General features: G+C 40.2%; 2 protein-coding genes across 9 annotated transcripts in view; both read right to left on the bottom strand.

Moving 5' to 3' along the window:
• Positions 1–17,537, bottom strand: part of COG5 (component of oligomeric golgi complex 5) — a gene marked incomplete at both ends in the record, with an annotated part of 279,247 nt that extends 261,710 nt beyond the window's left edge. For 6 of the 8 annotated variants that reach the window (XM_080701108.1, XM_080701109.1, XM_080701105.1 and 3 more), the window contains 3 exons: positions 5,961–6,018; positions 9,238–9,377; positions 17,420–17,513. In XM_080701108.1, the coding sequence (XP_080557234.1) occupies positions 5,961–6,018; positions 9,238–9,377; positions 17,420–17,513 (292 nt within the window). Of the gene's footprint in view, positions 1–5,960; positions 6,019–9,237; positions 9,378–17,419 lie in introns of all 8 variants that reach the window. The other 2 variants (XM_080701111.1, XM_080701112.1) reach the window with 2 other exon arrangements.
• Positions 506–799, bottom strand: LOC308267312 (non-histone chromosomal protein HMG-14-like; the record flags this gene model as incomplete). The annotated part of the gene is made up of 1 exon (XM_080701953.1): positions 506–799. The coding sequence occupies one exon, from the start codon at positions 797–799 to the stop codon at positions 506–508; it is 294 nt and encodes a 97-aa protein (XP_080558079.1).
• Positions 17,538–18,910: the final 1,373 nt, after the last annotated feature.

Raw genomic sequence — 18,910 nt, 5'->3', positions numbered from 1 at the left:
ATATGCAAATTTCCAATCTTTCACAGCACATAAAGAAAATTATTAAGAAAACTGGACTACCACGACCAAAGATATAACACGTTGCTCTGACAGGGCGATGACCAGGGAGTGGTTTTCTTGAGGAAGCAATTCTACTAAAAAGTAACATGGAGACAGAACTTAAAATACTCAAGACATTAAATGCGTGACTGCGACTCCAGATTTCCATTTAGTATGCTTTGTTCTGTAGAATATAAAACTAACCCCCACCTATGGAATGTTAGGCTGACACCAAAGACAGTCGAAGCCGCCCATAATCCAATAGCCCACTACGACAACCAGCAAATGGTTTCACCTCTAAAAAAAATCATTTACACTTAAAAAATGGGATGAGGTGGGATTCCCTCCTTCTTAAAAATGTTTCTAGTGCTACTAAAAAACTTGCATTTACAAAATAGCTGATAAAAATATTCCTCTGGATTGCACAAGAAGGGAGCCGGGGAGCACTGACAGACGTGGTGTGGGATTAATCCGACGGGGCTTCTTTCTCTTCGGCTTCGTCAGAAGCTGGGCACTCCTGGCTTTTCGTCTCTCCGTTTTCTGCAGGCAGGTCTTCTTTAGTCTCTTGATTAGCCACTTCGGCTTGTTTTCCCTTCACTCCCCTCTTCTCTTTTGTTTGCACTTTTTTGTCCGAAGATTTATCCTTTCCGGCCGCCTTCTTGGGCTTCGCCTCCACTGTGGCAGGAGCGGGCTTGGCGGACCTCCTCTTGGGCTCCTCCTTGGCCGCGCCGTCCGCGGAGCTGACCTTCCTCTTGGGCATCCTGGCGGCGCGGGGGGCACGTGCGGGGGCTGCGGACCGCGGCGCGGGGGCCTTCCGAAGCTGCGCTGCTGGCCGCCGCCGCTGTTCCCCTTATGTTTTATTTTGAAACAGGGTCTTACCAAGTTATAGAGAGCCTCACTAGGTTGCTGAGGCTGGTGGTGAACCTGTGATCTTCCTGTTTCAACCTTCCATGTACTGGGATTACAAGTGTGTACCACCATGTCTGGCACAATATCCTAATTTTAAACCTCCAATGGGTTACCCTTACTTTTAGAATAAATGGGAAAAACTGAAAATACCTAAGAACTTCATCTATGATTCTCTCCTTTATTCACCAAATTCATTCACTAAAGCTATCCTGGCCTTCTTTCTACCTCTCAAGGAGGCAAGTTCATTTTGCCCTGTTTCTTGTTCCCTAAACTTTTAACTCTTCTCCCCAGTTCCTCATGTGATTGTTTCTGCCACCATTCAGATCTCAGCTCAAATATCATCTTCTCAAAAAGGCATTTTCTGACCATACTGGAGAGTAAGAGATTAGCCTTCCTCCACTCTATCACCTGTTTTATTTTCTTTATATAATTAAAAATTTCTCAGCCGGGCATGGTGGCACATGCTATAATCCCGGCATTTGGAAGAATGAGAAAGCAGGAGGACTGCAGTTCACCGCCAGCCTCCGCTATTTAGTGAGGCCCTTGCAACTCAGTGAGACCCTGTTTCAAAATAAAACAATATTTTTATTTCAAAATAAAAGAATAAATAGGGCTGGGGGTGTAGCTCAGAGGTAGAATGCCCCTGGGTTCCATCCTCAGTACCACAAAAGAAAAAAATTCTGAAGTTTTCAATCTGTGTGTATATATATAATATTATATATAATATAAATGTTATATATACAAACTAAATATATATGTGTGTGTGTGTGTGTGTGTGTGTGTGTGTGTGTGTGTGTATGGTAATAGGGATGGAATCCTGGGGCATTCTTCCTCTGGACTATATCCCCAACCTATTTTATATTTTATTTGGAAACAGGGTCTCACTAAGTTGCTAAGTGCCTCACCTGAGTAGCCGAGGCTGGCTTTGAACCTACGCGATCCTCCTGTCTCAGCCTCCCAAGTACTGGGATTATAAGTGTGTGTCACCACGCCACCTTGTATATATACTTTTGATCTACCTTCCCACCTAAAATATGACTTCCATAAGGACAGTGACTATCTACTATTGTTCACACAGGCCTGGAACCCTAACACAGTCCCACTTACTACCTAATTGACTGAGAGAACAAATAAAGGAGGATATCTTATATTTATTTATTTTAAGGTACTAGGGATTAAACCCAGAGATTTTCTACTTCTCAGCTACACTCTCAGCTCTTTGAGTTTTTTTCAGTCTTGCTATGTTGCTGTGGCTGTCCTTGAACCTGTGACCTTCTTGTCTTAGCTTCCCAAGTCCTGGGAGATATTCTCTTCTTAATAAAAGAGGCTTAATAATTGTACCTCCAAACTAATTACATGGCCAAATGAATACATTCAGATAAAGATTCAAAATCTCCAATATATAGCAGAGCACACTTAGTTTTCACCATCTCAAAATAGTATTATAATAAGTAGTTAAGACATACACACTATGCTAAAATGCTAGCCAATTTATACTTAGGCTTTTTTGGTTCAAATAACTTAGAGAACATGTTTAAATAATCATAGGAATTCAAAGAAACCAGCATTTGGCGCTGTAGTGTGTGTGTGTGTGTGTGTGTGTGTGTGTGTGTGTGTGTGTGGAACTAGGGCATGAAACCAGAGGCATTCTACCTCCAAGCTACATGTCCAGCCCTATTTTTTATTCTTTTATTTGAAAGAGTCTCACTAAGTTACAGAGGGCCTCACTAAGCAGCTGAAGCTGGTAGTGATCCTCCTATCTCAGCCTCCCAAGTACTGAAATGACGAGAAAGTGCCACCACACCTGGATGCCTTTGGTGTTCTGTACATTCATTCAATGTGCAGTCATTCAGTCTAACAATAAAAGTATTTTTTCTTCCTTTACTTTTTTGGGGGCAGAGGAGTGCTGCTAAAAGATTGAACCAAGGACCATACACATGCTAAGCAATACTCTATCACCTGCCACACCACTACCAGCTCTAACAGTTTATTTCACATGTTATAATCTTTGAAGAGCATTCTGGAGAAAAGAAGCATATTATATAACTAAAATGCATGTAAGAAAACCACACTGATAAATATTTCTATTGTGATGATTCATCTATGCATATGAATATTCAGAATCAATATGCTACCTTGCTATCCAAGTAGGTTTTCCACAAATAAAAAATTTTCATTTGCTTTAAGGTTTCCATTAAAATAAGATATTTGCTCTTAGAAAGCCATAAAAAGGTTAAAAGATTACCGGGCGTGTTGGCGCACACTTGTAATCCCCGTGCTTGGGAGGTGGAGACAGAAGGATTGCACAGGTTCAAAACCAGCCTTGCTGGCTTAAGAAACTGTTTCCAAATAAAATATAAAATAGGTCTGGGAGGTAGAAGAGTTCCATCCCCAGTACCACCAGAAAAAAAAAAAAGTTAAAAGATTAAAAATAATTTTCAAAGCCAGGTATGGTGGCACATGCTTATAATCACAGTACTCGGGAGGCAGAGACCAGAGGATCGCGGTTTGCGGACAGCCTCAGCTACTTAGTGAGGCCCTTGGCAACTCAGTGAGACCCTGTTTAAAAAAAAAAAAAAAAAAAAAAAGACTAAAAAATAGGGCTGGAGATGTAGCTTGAAGGTACAATGTCCCTGGGTTCCATCCTTGGTACCGCAAGAAAAAGAATAATAATTTTCAAGTAGGGTGTGGTGGCTCACACTTGTAATCCCAGCATTTAGGAGGCTGAGACAGGAGGACTGCAGTTCATGGACAGCCTCAGCAGTTTGTTGACAGCCTTAGCTACTTAGTGAAGCCCTTTGCAACTCAGTGAGACCCTTTTTCAAAATAAAGAATTAAAAAAATAGGGATGGGAGTGTAGCTCAGAGGTAAAATGCCCCTGAGTTCTATCCTCAATACTGAAAATTAAGTAAATAAATAACAATTATTATTATTATTATTTTCAATGCTATGTCAATCAGTACTTAAAGCCCATTAGTTTTCCAAGAACAGAATTGGATATCTATTCCAGATTTTCAAATAATAGTCAAACTGTCATTTCCGAAAATACTAAGTTCTTTACCAGGATATCTCAGTAAGATTGTACACACTGTGAATGTTATAATACCTTTGTGAATGCTATATTTACCTTTGACTAAATGAGACATACTGTGAAAAACATTAAAGAATATTGCATGACAAAAAATAATATCCTCCCTCCTTAAGGAACTGATCGACTTTTAACAGTGTTAAAAGCTTTGGGAGGCTGAGATAGAAGGATCACAGGTTCAAAGCCAGCCACAGCAACTTAGTGAGACACTGTTTCAAAAATTTAAAAAAAAAATAGTTGGGGGTAAAGCTTAGAGATACAATACAAGTTTAATTCTTAGTACCAAAAAACAGATAGAAAATTTATCCAAAGCCGGGTGTGGTGGTGCACACTTGTAATCCCAGCTTTCGGGAGGCTGAGACAGGAGGATCATGGTTCGCAGACAGCTTCACCTACTTAGTGAGGCCCTGTTTCAAAATAAAGAATAAAAAATAGGGCAGGGGATGTAGCTCAGAGGCCAAATGCCCCTGGTTCCATCACCAGACCCACAAAAAATAAATAAATAAAATAAAAAATAAATAGACCCAACATATAAAAAAAATCACCTAGCTTTCTCTTGATGGGCAATGATTAATAATAGTAATCACAATACAAGTAATATCATAAAATATAACAGTAACAGCTGGGCGTGGTGGCGCACTTGGGAGGCGGAGACAGGAGGATCGCACAGGTTCAAAGCCGCACTGGCGTAAAAGACCTGTTTCAAAAATATAAAATAGGTCTGGGAGTGTAGCCCAGAGGTAGAAGGGCTTCCAGGAACCCCAGTACCACCAAAAAAAAAACACACACAAAAAAACAAAAAAAACCCAGTAACATGTCTTTTTCATACTGGGGGTTGAACTCAGGAAAATTCTATCTCTGAGCTATACCCCCAGCACTATTTTATTTTTATTTTGAAACAGGGTCTCACTAGGTTGATGAGAGTATCACTACTTGTGAGGCTATCCTCAAAACTGCGATGCTCCTGTCTCAGCCTCCCAAATACTAGGATTACAAGTGTGTACCACCACACCTGGCTGTAACATGTCTTTTATGAGAAGTTTAATCAAGAGAGAATGAAAAATTCATAAAACACAGTTAAAAAATAAGAGGATGTACACATAAAAATCCAGTGTATTATTATTCTATTATGGTTTCATTGAAAAGTTTCAAAGAAAGATTTCATTCAAGAAAGCAAAAACTAAAAATTTAAGCCTCCTTCCATTACTCCCATTATGGTAGTGTTAAACTTTTTGTTGTTTTTTTGGGGGGAGAGGTTGGTTTTTGTGGTACTGGGGGTGGAACCCGGAGGCTTTTCTACCTCTGGGCTATACTCCCAGACTTATTTTTTACTTTATTTACAAAGAGGGTCTCACTAAGTTGCTGAGAGCCTCACTAAGTAGCTGAGGCTGGCTTCGAACCCGTGCGATCCTCCTGTCTCAGCCTCCCAAGCACCGGGATTACAAGTGTGCGCCACCATGTCCGGCTACATTTTTGTTGTCTTAATTAACTAGTATTTATAAGAGCACTAACTGCGCAGGCATTGTTCTAAACATTTTGCTAATTTATCTCGTCCTCAGAATGCCATCTTAGTACATATTAATCCCCTGGCGTTATACATAGGAACACTGAGGCACAGGGAAGTTAAGTATCTTGCCCAAATTCACCTACTTAGTAAGTAGTAAATTAGGAATTTTGTAAATTAAGGATTTGAACCCACATAATTTAGGAGCTCAGCAAAGTTTTATTAAAGTCTTACTGCAACACAGCCACACATATTCATTTATACATTCTCTGGCTGCCTGCTTTCAGTCCACTGTGGCAGAGCTTAATAGCTGCAATAGAAACTATTATATAACCTGTAAAGTCTATCCAACCTTCAATAGAAAAGCTTGCTATCCCTAATCAAGTTGTATTTAATCTGTAAAAATTGATAGAAATATACCTTCCAAAGACTCAATCCCAGTTGCTTGTGCCAATAAATCTTCATGTCTTGCAACAACCTAGAAAACAAAACAAGTAACCATCATTTATTCTACCAGGCATTTCTCTTTGTAATCAGAATGTAGAATTTAAGGTCTCTCCTGGTGTATAAAAGAGAAAAATACTAATACAAAAGGAAAACTCTCCAGGTTATGAACATGTGTTGAGATGAATATGAGTGGGGACATACATATACACTTGTAGTTCAACATAGAGCAAGAGAAGACACTGTCTCTTCACTATCTCTGCCATTCTGTTTGAGCTGCTAAGACAAAATACCATAGGACTGGGTAATTTAGAAACAACAGAGATTTGTTGCCTATAGTTCTAGAATTCTTACAGGTCCAAGAACGAGGTGCAGACAAATTCAGTGGATGGTCGGCACCCACTCCTCATAAATGTGGACCATGTTATGTGTCCTTGCATGGTGGGAAAGGCAAAGAAGCTTCCCTGGATCTCACTTCCCAAAGCCCCACCTCTTAATGTTATCACATCAGAGATTTTCAACAGATGAAATGTGAAGAAACAAAAACATTCAGACCAGCCAGGCAAGGTGGTGAACGTTTATAATCCCAATACCTGAGAAGCTAAGACAGGAGGATGGCAGGCTCAAGGACAACCTCGGGAACTTAGAAAGGCACCATTTCAAAATAAAATAGGGTTGGGAGTGTAACTCAGAGGTAGAACACCCTGAGTTCAATTCCTATTACAACACACACACACAAACACAGAGCCAGAGTGAGAGCGAGAGCGAGAAACATTCCAAGTCCTTGCATTCCTAATGAGATATTCAAATGGAGCTACACCAAAAATGGAAAAATCAGCTATTTTTTTTAACATGCTGTTACTTTGCTTTCTCTTTAAAGAATGCTTTAAAACATCAGGTGCTTTTGGTTCTTGAGCTTAATTCAACAGCATCAAGGCTACATCCTGATATGGACAGACAAAGTACTCAGTTCCCATCTATCCCTGAATATCTCCCTTTGTGTCTGAGTGTCACAGAAAAGCCTTTTCCCCACAAAAGAGTGAGACTTTTATATAAATTAGGGCAGTACGGGTGACCATAACAAAAATAAAATTTTAACACAGGTTAAGAGTTCAAAAACACTTATAAGAGATCCCTAGGAACATTAAGAAAAAAATGCTAAAATTACAAAATTATGTCATTTATAGGAAAATAGATGGAAGTAGAGAACACTCTGCTAAGTGAGATCAGCCAGTCTCAGAAAGTCAAGTCAAATATTTTCTCTCATATGTGGAAGCTAGAGAAACAAGAGGAATAAAAGATCTTCATGAAAATGAGAAACCAGTAAAACGATGGAAGGCAATCAGGGGAGGGAGAAAAGGAGGCTTGACAAAGGAAACAGACCACATGTTATGTTCATATATGAAGCATAACTACCAAGCTGACTAGCATGTAAGGAGAAGGGAAGAGAGATGGGGTAAGGGAGAAAACACGCCGTGAGACACTGTGCATATATGAATGTATCACTTTGAATCTCACTATCACGTAAACTGCACCAACAAAATCCTAAAAAGTAAATTCTGCAAATCTTTAGAATAATGCAGGAATCCTTACCATTTGTACCCTTTAGTCCAATGAATAAGAAATTTCTTATTCATATCTAATAAGAAGTAAAACTACTTCAGTAAACTGAAACTCCTCATCAGCTTCATTCACGAGCACCATCTACTTTGTCCTGTTTTGGATATCACTGTCGTTTTATTGAATATCTTCCTATCATATCTATCTAATATAAACGTTCATTTTAGTCTTCTATCTTTTATCCCTAAGGTTGCCAGAAGATGACTGAATTCTCCTCAGTCTACTGATATAGTCATCAATGTATCCATGGTAACAAGACTAATTTTCTTTTAATTCTCCATTTCCCTTAGAACTATAGGCAGAGTTATATACATCCTCCCACTCACACAAACACCTTGTGCTTCTCTGTTTAAAATATTCATGCTGAAAGCCGGGCGTGGTGGCACACGCCTGTAATCCCAGCATTTGGGAGGCTGATAAAAGAGAATGGTAGTTCGAGGACAGCCTCAACTACTTAGCGAGGCCCTTTACAACTCAGTGAGACCCTGTTTCAAAAATAAGGAATAAAAAAAAAAATGGGGCTGGGGGTATAGCTCAAAGGTAGAATACCCCTGGGTTTCACCCCTAGTACTGCAAAAAGATAAAAATAAAATAAAAATAAAAATATAATATTCATGCTGGGCGTGGTGGTACACTGCTGTAATCCCAGTACTTGGGAGGCTGAGACAAGGAGGATTGCAGGTTTGAGGACGGCCTCAGCAAATAGTAAGACTTTCATACACCTAATAAGACTCTGTTTCAAAACAAAAATAAAATAGGGCAGGTAGTGTAGCTCAGAGAGAAAATGCCTCTGGGTTCAATTCCCAGTATAAAAAAAAAAAAAAAACTTCATAGTTTGCTTGCCATTACTTCTGTCTGTGTCTGCCACTAATATTTGAGTCTTTAGAGAGCCAGGAAATGTGTTCTATTCATTTCTCTATCCCCACTGTGCATTTACTTGGATCTTTCCTTATTCATCCAAATATTATTAAGTACCTTACACAAAAGACAATACTAGGAAGTATATCACAAAACCACCCTGTAATAATTATAGAACTGTAGAAGAGAAAGGAAACTTCAAGATTATCTACTGCAGTCTCCTCCTCTTTGTCTTTGCTACCCATTTGATAGATTTTAATAAAAATAAGACACAAAGACATTAGCGATATGAAAGTCACTTAATAGCTTAGTATAAATTAAGACATATCCTCTAACTGCCCATACTGTGCTCTATCCACCACAATATTTAACTTTCTATAATTTGAAAAAAATGTTATACTTTGTGCTTATAAAATATAAGTTTTCAAGATATCATCTCAATTTTTCTTTTCTGTATTCTTTTACTTCCAAAATTCCATTTTCTGTTTTATCAAAGACATCCTATTTTTTGTCCATTATAATCAATGCACATCAATTTAGTTGGTAAACAGGAAGAATAAATAAAAGGTTTTGGACAGGTACGCATATATTAGTTTTCAACTAAAAGTGGCATACAAAAACTTTGCAAAAGTGTACCTTGAAAACTGTCATACTTTTAAAACTTATGCATTTAAACATGAAATATACATTTAGATTTAACAATGATGAGATTACATAAAGGCTAAATTATCATTTTAGACTGAATGATATGTATGGTCCAGAACACTAGAATTACCTGTAGGTGTAGTTCTTTATCCAACTGACTGATTCCTTGGGCAAGTTTTGCTAGTTGTTCAGCAATTACAGCTTGATGAATAGACTGGGAAGTGTAAATCTTCACATCAAAGTTTTCATTTAAAAAATCACTATAACACTCTGTAAAGGGAAAAAGAAAATTCCTTATTGCCCTGGCCTTAACTATAGCTATTAAATAACAGAACAATTATAGTCATAATTAAAATGTTTGACATCTTCCTAGGCATAACAGTGCAAATGCTTCCTAGAACAATGAGAAGGAAGTGGAGCAGGCAGCAGAAGAGTGATGGTGACACTCGTAACTTACTACTGTTCCAGGCACTGATCTAAGCACTTCACACATACCAGCTCATTCAACCCTCACACACCCTGCTGAACTATTATTTTCTCCACTACACAGATGAGGAACAGGCACAGATAGGGCAGGCAATTTGTCAAACATCACTGACTGGGATCTCAACCCAGTAAGTCTAGCTGCAGGACCAAGGCTTTGAACCATTCTGCAGTCCTGCTAAATGTGTACTTTTATTCTGAATCAAAGGAAAGAAAAACACTAAGACTGCAAACATAGCCACCAACTATAGCCTTCATCCCAAGAAAACTAGATCACTGCTAAGGACACAATGGGAAAATTGGCTACTCCTAATATTTTTTTTTAGCCTCAGATTCTATGAATACTATTATAATAAAGTGAATCTGGAATTTTAATAGAGATGGGCAAACTTTAAAAATTGCTGAAATTTAAGACTAATGGGTAAGATAAGTACATAGAAAAATGTTCAAAATAGACTTTTGGATAGACTGGGAGAAAAAGTAATGCTGCATGTTAAAAAGATATCTTCCTATGAAGAATCCACAAATTGTGGATAAAAAAAATGAAAAGAATTAAAAGTTAAAATAGATACACATGAGTGAGCTCAAGGTTGGTGTATCTCATAACCTCCTATCCATGTTAGGTATAAATAAGGCTGACATGACAGACTATGAAACCAATAAGCAATAATGTATATATAAAAAAAACACTTGAACTGTCTTACCCAATATACCGTATGTTCTGCTGGAGCCAGCCAGCAAAAGTACAGGTTCCGAAGAGAGGCGTGAGGATGAAGAATTAAACTCTTAAGAATTTGATTCCAAGAATTTTTTTTTAATTCTAACATGGTGGGGCCACCAGCCTACTATCTCTCCTGGCCGACCCCTGTTCCTGGGTCAAAATTCTCTATTGGGCCTACCTACTGGCCAACCACGAGGTTATTTTTCTTGAGGTATTTATACAATTACAGGTCAATCAATGTCCTGCTATCACCACCAGAATACAATAAAAGACCAATCCAAAGCACATACATTACAGGTAGGTAAATCAATACCCTCGTGCCATCGCCACCTGATCTTCTCTCAGACCTTTTACTTTGAACCTTCTATGACCCCAAACCTTGTTGACTCTGGGCAAAGGACAGTCAGCTGAGTCAAAAATATTCTTTTAGGGGAAAACCTTAATGGCTTCCCACAATGTTTCATGCAGGTGAGGTCTTTGTTGTCTTTGCTTTGTTTCCTACATCCCCAAAGCCCAAACAATACCATATACTTTGCAGATGTTCAATATTAGTTAGATTAATTATCTATATATCAGCTGAAAGTATTATTCTGTATATCACCTGAAGGTATTATTCTGCTAAAAGCAAAGACTCATAGTCTTGAGTCCTCTCAAAAAAAAAAAAAAAAAGGAAAAGGATATTACTACTTTAACCTTACTTTTAAGAACTATGTTTCCGCCAGGCATGGTGGCACACACTTGTAATCCCCACGCTTGGGAGGCGAAGACAGGAGGATCACGCTGATTCGGAGCTAGCCTCGCTGGCTTAAGAGACCCTGTTTCCAAATAAAAAGTATAAAATAGGTCTGGGAGTGTAGCCCTGAGGTAGAAGGGCTTCCAGGAACCCCAATACCACCCAAAAAAAAAAGAACTATGTTTCCATCTAATCTGCCAAGTGGTTCTCAGAATTGAAAATTCTGCAGACGGACAAATTAGAGAAGACGACTGCAAAGAGATGGAAGGCTTAGGAGGAGCGAATGTCATGGCATATTCTGAAGAGTAAGGGGATACTGCCTTTACTATGTCTAGATAAGAAAAAGTATGCTTTAGGGTAAATTACGATAGATTCCAAAGGCTGAAGGGAAGATTGAAAAGAAGTCTATAAGGCATTCAAAATATTCAAATCACAGCCAGGCATGGTGGCGCACACTTGGAATCCCAGCATTCGGGAGGCTGAGACCGGAGGACTGAGGTTCATGGACAGCCTCGGCTACTCGTGAGACCCTGTTTTAAAATAAAGAATTAAAAATAGGGCAGGGGGTGTAGCTCAGAGGTTGAATGCCCCTGGATTCCATCCCCAGACCCACAAAAAGAAAAAAACAAAATACTCAAATCATATATGATTTAAGGTTTTTAAAGTCAAGAATGAACACTGTCAGCTTTATGTTCTAGAACAATCACTTTGGCAGTGGTATGGAAAATGACTAAAAAGAGATTAGTCACACAACAGTATGCTGGAATTGGCTTTTATTGGCTTTTGGCAGTAAAATGTTATATTTTCAGGAATTCTGTGAGCCAGCTGACATCATAGGTAGGTGTCTTAAAATCGATCATGAGAAGAGGATTTGCACCATGAAAATAAGCAAATACTAGAAAATGAGAACTTTTTCTATTTTCCCAGAAAGCTGGTACAACCAGCACAAGCATGGAGTATAGCCCAAGAGGCCAATAAAGTATAGTACTATGTTAACAGCCCAAGTGACATAACAAAGGCCTACATAAGACAGTGTAACTAAGAATATCAAGGAAGTGATAAATTTGGGAAATAATCAGCATAATGTGTAGGACTTAGCGACATGCTTAAAATGGGCGATTAAGTAAAACAAGTCAAGGACAATTCCCAAGTTTCTTGATTAAGTAACTGATATATGGAATTCAGTTTTGCATTAAGTAGATCACTAGGCATTAAATATGCCAAGATGATCATGAACAAACTCCTGCATTCAACTCAATCTACATGAGAAACAAGCATGCTTTAACATATAATAAGTGAAGACAGACTACCAGAGAAAAAGATTAGGAGAGTAAAAAAAAAAAAAATTACCTCATTTTTTTCCATAGGTAGAGATTACACTATGTGTCCTGTAGATTTTCATACACAGAATTAGTACTACTTGTCATAATCAAGACAGAAATCCCAGTAGACAGTTGAAAATATAGTTCTATAGTTTAGAAGAGAGGTAAAGACCACAATGAAACCACACACACAGAAAAAAGAGATGATTTTTTTTAAAAAAGTCTGAACACACACACACACACACACACACACACACACACACACACACACGAAGAGGGAATGGGAAAAATAAGGTTTAGAAACCAAGGGAACATTGAAAATTTAGAGGTGGATAAAGAAAATAAAAGCAACCAGAGCCAGGTGCTGTGCCGCATGCCTGTAATTCCAGTACTTAGGAGGCTGAGATAGAGGACTGCAGGTGTGAGGCCAACCTCAGTAACTCAGCAAGCCTGTTTCATAATAAAACATAGGCAAGGATGTGGAGAAGTGGGAATTCTAATACACTGTCAGTAGGATTGCAAATGTATGCAACCACTTTCAAAAATGCTATGGAGGATCCTCTGAAAAAAAGGAACAAACCTACCATATGATCTAGCAATACTACTTCTGGGTATCTACCCAAAAGAATGGAAACCAAGCTACCAAACTAATGCATGCATATTTATGTTCATAGTTGCACAATTCACAATTGTCAAACTATGGAACCAGCCAAGATGCCCATCAACAGATGAATGGATTACAAAACTAAGATATGTGCACAATGAAATTTTACTTAGCCATAAAAAACAAAATTATGTCATTTGCAGGGAAAAAGATGGAACTGGAGAACATTATGCTATGTGAGATTAGTCAGTCACAAAAAGTAAGAAATTGGATATTCTCCCTAATATGTGAAAGCTAGGGAGAAAAAGGGTCATAGGAGGAATTCTAGATGAAGAAGGAGAGCAAATAAGGCAACCTAACTGAAGGGGATGGGGGGTGGAGGAGAGGTACATGACATACATTCACAAACATATTAAAGTCAATCACTAAGCCAACATGAGAAGCAGGGAAGGGAGAAGGAATAGGGTGAGAAGTGGGGAAAGGCTAAATAAATGATGTGTGCATGTATACTTCTACTACCTTGTACTCCATTAAGATGTATGACTACAATGTACCAATAAAAAATTTAAAAAAATAAAAGGGAGCCGGGCGTGGTGGCACACACTTGTAATCCCCACGCTTGGGAGGCTGAGACAGGAGGATTGCACAGGTTCAAAGCCAGCCTCAGCTACTTAGTGAGACCCTGTTTCAAAATAAAATATAAAATAGGTCTGGGAGTATAGCCTGGAGGTAAAAAGTATCTGGGTTCCACCTCCAGTACCACCAAAAAATTAAAATTAAAAATAGAAGGGGTTTGGACTCTGGAAAAAAATTTTAAAAATAAAGCTACTGGCAGTTTTGACACCTAAAAAAATAAAATAAAATAGGACAGGGGATATAGCTTAGAGATAGAATTTCCCAAGTTCAATCCCCAGGAACACACACACACACACACACACACACACACACACACACACACACACACACTCAGAAAGAAGGAAAAAAAAAACAGAAAAGAATGGCTAAAGGCAAAAGAAGCAACAGTTTAAAGTTGTCAGCAATATCAAAGGCCTCCAAAAGATCGCGCACAATGAAGGTAGAGTACTGACACCTGGCTTTAGCATTTAAAGACTGACATTACTTAGAGAGATAAGTCACATAATGCCTGTCTTTGATGATTTCCTCATTCCCATAGGAGGCACATCAGAAACACTTCACTAATTTTCAAACTGTGCATCTGTTCGCCAACCCTATCAATACTCTCCTCTGTCACAGGCAAATCCTCGACATAGAGTGTCACAGCTACTGATGAAAATGCTTAATTCTTCAGGTATGTTATAGATCAGATGGGAGGGAGACCACTGAAATCAGGGCAAATTGAACTGACAAGCATCTACAGAAAATTGGAAATGAGCACCTGAAGAATTGGAGTTTTTTAAAAAAGCACAGAACCCATAAGCCACATGAAGAAATTATTTCAAGAAAGTAGGTCAAATACTTTACAAGTTCAAATGAAGATCAAAAGCGTTCATTTGACTTATCCCCAGAAAACTTTGATGGGGTGTGTGTGTGTGTGTGTGTGTGTGTGTGTGTGTGTACTGGGATTGAACTGAGAAGTATTCTCGGTACACTCCCAGTTTTTTTTTTTTTTTTTTTTTTTGAGTGTCTGGAGATGGAACCCAGGGGCACTGGACCTCTCTGAGCTACACCCCCTGCCCTATTTTTTATTCTTTACTTTGAAACAGGGTCTAAGTTGCACAGGACCTCGCTAAGTAGCTGAGGTTGTCCGGTCTTAGCCTCCAGAATGCTGGGATGACAAGCATGCGCCACCACAGCCGGCTCCCCTAGCTCTATCTTATTTTTTTATTTTGAAGCATGATCCCACCAAGTTATTGCATGCTGACCTTGAACCTGCAATCTGTCTCAGCCTCCCAAGTACTGAGATTACAGGCATGTACCACAGCACCTGGCTCTTGGCAAAGTGATTTTTTTTTTTTTTTTTTTTTTGGTGCTGCTAGAGGTGGAACCCAGAGGCTTTCTTCCTCCGGGCTATATTCCCAGACCCATTTTATACTTTATTTGGAAACAGGGTCTCACTAAGTTGCAGAGAGCCTCACTCAGTAGCTGAGGCTGGCTTCGAACCTGTGTGATCCTCCTGTCTCAGCCTCCCAAGCGCAGGGATTACAAGTGTGAGCCACCACGCCCGGCTGGCAAAGTGATTTTAATAGCACAGAGTGGGAGGAACTAGATTACTGAGGAGACAGGAAGAAAATCCAGAGCCCAACAGGAGGGACTGTCCCTACGAAGAAGCAAAGACTTCACTTCTGCTGTGCATGAAAAGGCAAGGTTAAAAAAAAAAAGTTGGTTTTAGCTTTAGTCTGTTAAAATATCTGATGAAAAAGTTCACATCTGATGGATTCTATTTTTATAGGCAAGTTGAAATTCATTTGTTGAGCTTGAAGAGATTTGTAAAGGGCAAAGAAGATTTAAATAATCACTGTGGAGAACAGCAAAGAGATTTAAACTGAAAAATATAGAAGGCATAATTGACAACTATTTACTCTTCAAAAACTGATTGTAATTCCTGGAACACATCCTACTGAAACATATTCATTGTTCAGGATGTGTTGTTTCTTTCACTCATTCACCTGGGGACATCCTAGTTATACTTCAAAACTAATTCCACCTAAAAAGGCTTTCCCGAAGCTCCCCATCCAACCCCTAAGCCCTCTACATTAATGCTTTACTTCAAAAACAACACTGCTACAACCATTATAAGATTTTATTATAGTGTCCACCTTTATGGCTCTAGAAAATTATATTGCCTACAAGATGGTGAGCTACTTAAGTGGAAAGTGTGTGTGTGTGTGTGTGTGTGTGTGTGTGTGTGTGTGTGTAGAGTTAGAAAATTGGTTAGATGAAATTTAAAATGCAAAATTGTTGCTGGCATGGCAGTGCATACCTATAATCCCAGTACTTAGGAGGCTGAGACATGAGGATCACAGGTTTGAGGCCAGCCTCAGCAACTTAGCAAGACCTTCAGCAACTTTGTGGGCTGTTTCAAAAATAAATGAACAACAACAACAAAAAAAAAAAAATACATAGGGCTGGGAGTGTGCCTGGGAGGTAGAACACCTCTAGATTCAATCCCTAGTACCACCAAAAAATAGATACAAAGATGGGACCCTAACCTTTAAGATCCAGTACAACCTTGTTCTAAAAATATCATTAGTTTAGCCGGTAGTGGTGGCGCACGCTTGTAATGCCAGCGCTTGGGAGGCTGAGACAGGAGGATCGCACAGGTTCAAAGCCAGCCTCAGCTACTTAGTGAGGCTCTCAGCAACTTAGTGAGACCCTGTTTCCAAATAAAGTATAAAAATAGGTCTGGGAGTATAGCCCGGAGGTAGAAAAGCCTCTGGGTTCCACCCCCAGTACCATAAATAAATAAATCATTAGTTTAGAAAAAAGTATATAAATTCCCATTAAGGCAAGCAGTCAAGTCAATAAAAAACTCAATGAAAAAACAGTAATTTAGACCTTTATTTTCAGTCTTATAACCCACTTTGATCTACACAGGTGCATATGCTGATGGCGATGTTCAATTTTAAAAACATTTATTCTGCATCTACTGTTTGCAAGATATTGCTATTAGCATTGTGCAATAAAAGGGTGGTTTACAATAAAACAAACACAATTTAGGCAAGTATAGAAATTATTTTAATTCAAAACAGAATGTGATGTCTAGTGGAGGGGAATGAAAACAAGTGAAAGAGCCTTATGTTTACCCTTGGAAATTTGAACTTTATTTTGAAGTTTAAGATACCGGGAACATGTTAACTGGACTAATACAACTGAACGTACTTTTCAAGTATGCTACTTAAGTTCTGGGGGGCAACTTCTCTTCCAGACTATCAGTAAACCTAACACTGTATTCGACACAAACGAATAATTCAGTTTGAACGAAAACTCTGAACCCTCCTCATATCGAATTATAAATAACCGCCTGTTAAAAGAAGTACACACGCCTGCAAGAGGGAACATCTGTGTAGACCAAGAATTGAACGTATCCAATTCTAATCTAAAAGGAGACCCTCTTTGAGGAAGCGTCTGACTTCTGTCCTGGGCTCGAGCGCCCCTTTGATCAAAATCTAGTGTGGCAGATGGTGGCTGCCACCCTGGCCACGGGTGTCGGGGTCCTGGAACTTGAGGGCATGGGCGATCGGGAGAAAAAGAGAAGCAACCAGAAATCAGATGTCCCCGAGACACCGGACAGAAAGCGGAGGAACGAATTCCGGAGGAACCAGGTAAGCCAGGGCAGCTCTCGGACGCCAGGGGGCCGGGCGGAGGGGAGTGGTCACGTCGAGACAGGAAAACTTTGTGCAGAGCTCCGGGTTGAGTCCGCCAGCTCGGCCCGGGCCCGGAGCAGGGCAGCGCCCAGCCCTGCCGCCCGGCCTGACCCCGGCTCCTTACCGTCCTGCAGAAGCTCCCGCACCGTCGCCGCAGCGGCTCCCGACCCCAGATCGCCGAGGCCGGCCGCGGCCACGCCGCCGTCGCCACCTTCCATGTTGGCAGGTGCCGGGTTGCTGGCGTCAGCGAGGCGCCGCCCCGCCCCGCCCGGGCAGTGACGTCAAATGCCGGCGCCGCCCGCCCGGTCCGCCCGCCCGGCTGTCGCGGGCCTAAGGACCCTGCGGGGCGGGCGGCACCTGTGCGCGCGGCGTCCCGGGCCCGCGTCCCTCCCCAGGCCCCGGAGGAGGTGGGCGCCCGGACGAGGCCGCCGCGTTGTCAGAAAGAGAGAGAGCAAGTATTAAAGCCAAGGGCCGGGGTCTGGCGGCTCGGGGGCGCAGAGCAGCGTGGAGGGCGCAGGCCCGGCACACTCGCAGGGGGCCGTCGGCTGCGCCCCAGCTTTACCTGTTTGGCCCCTTGATTGGCAATCCAGGTGTAAAAGCAGGCGGGAAAAGCGTGGGGAGAAGACTTACTAAATACTGTTCTAAGTACCTAATAAGAAAGCGTTTAACACTCGTAATACAACTCAGGTGAGCAAGTTTCGTGCGACGCTGCAGTCTGCTTCACTCTCAGGTTTTCCCTGGTGTAATTTGTTTGATCTCATTTGTGAGGCCATTGGATTCGTTGTTCTGAGTGGAAGTCAAGTGAATTGCCAAAGCAGCGTGCTCGTACTGACACTGGGGTTCTTGCGCCAAAGTATTTTTTTTAATAACACTTAATGACAAATACTTTTTTATTCCTTCTTAGCTTTTTTATATTAGAAGATTTGAGAGTTCCTACAATTCATACAATAAAAGTTGTCAGCCCCTTCTATATATAGCACCATAAGTTTACAAAATATGACTCAATTTATATTCTAAAGGAGAGAGTTAATAGGAAAAGTAGAAGCCAATGAGTGTATCTACCATGGTTGATGGCTGCATATTGAACTCACCCGGAGAGTGTGTGTGTGTGTTGTTGGTAATTGAACCCAGGAACATTCTACCTCCAAGCCACACCCCCAGCCATTTTCTTTCTCTTCTTTGAAACAGTCTCACTAGGTTGCTGAGAGCTTTAACTACATGCTGAGGTGGTTCCCAAGAACCTGCGATCCTGTTTTCTCAATCTCCCAAATGCTGCTTACATCCTGTTAAGCCCCGAGATTCTGGTTTAATTGGTTTATGAGCATCTTAATTCTTAAAGGCTCCCAGGTGACTCTACTGTACAATCAAGGTTGAAAGCTACTGACTTATTCTAAGAATACATTTTGGGTATGACCTTTTATGTGCTCTTTACTGTGACTACAAGAAAGAGTGAAACAATTCTGGTTAAAATCACTGATGACTTATTTGCCACTGGACATTAGTCTTCACCTTATTTTTCTGATTTATTTAAGATGCTCATTCCCTCCTCCTTTTAATACTCTCTTCTCTGGTGGTATTTTGAATGTCAGTGTTCGGGTATATTCATCTGAATATA

The sequence above is a fragment of the Muscardinus avellanarius genome (genome assembly GCF_963383645.1).
Source record: "Muscardinus avellanarius genome assembly, chromosome: 9".
NCBI classification, from domain to species: Eukaryota; Metazoa; Chordata; class Mammalia; order Rodentia; family Gliridae; genus Muscardinus; species Muscardinus avellanarius.
Note: the sequence above shows the minus strand (reverse complement) of the source record. Positions and strands in the feature narration are given on the sequence as shown.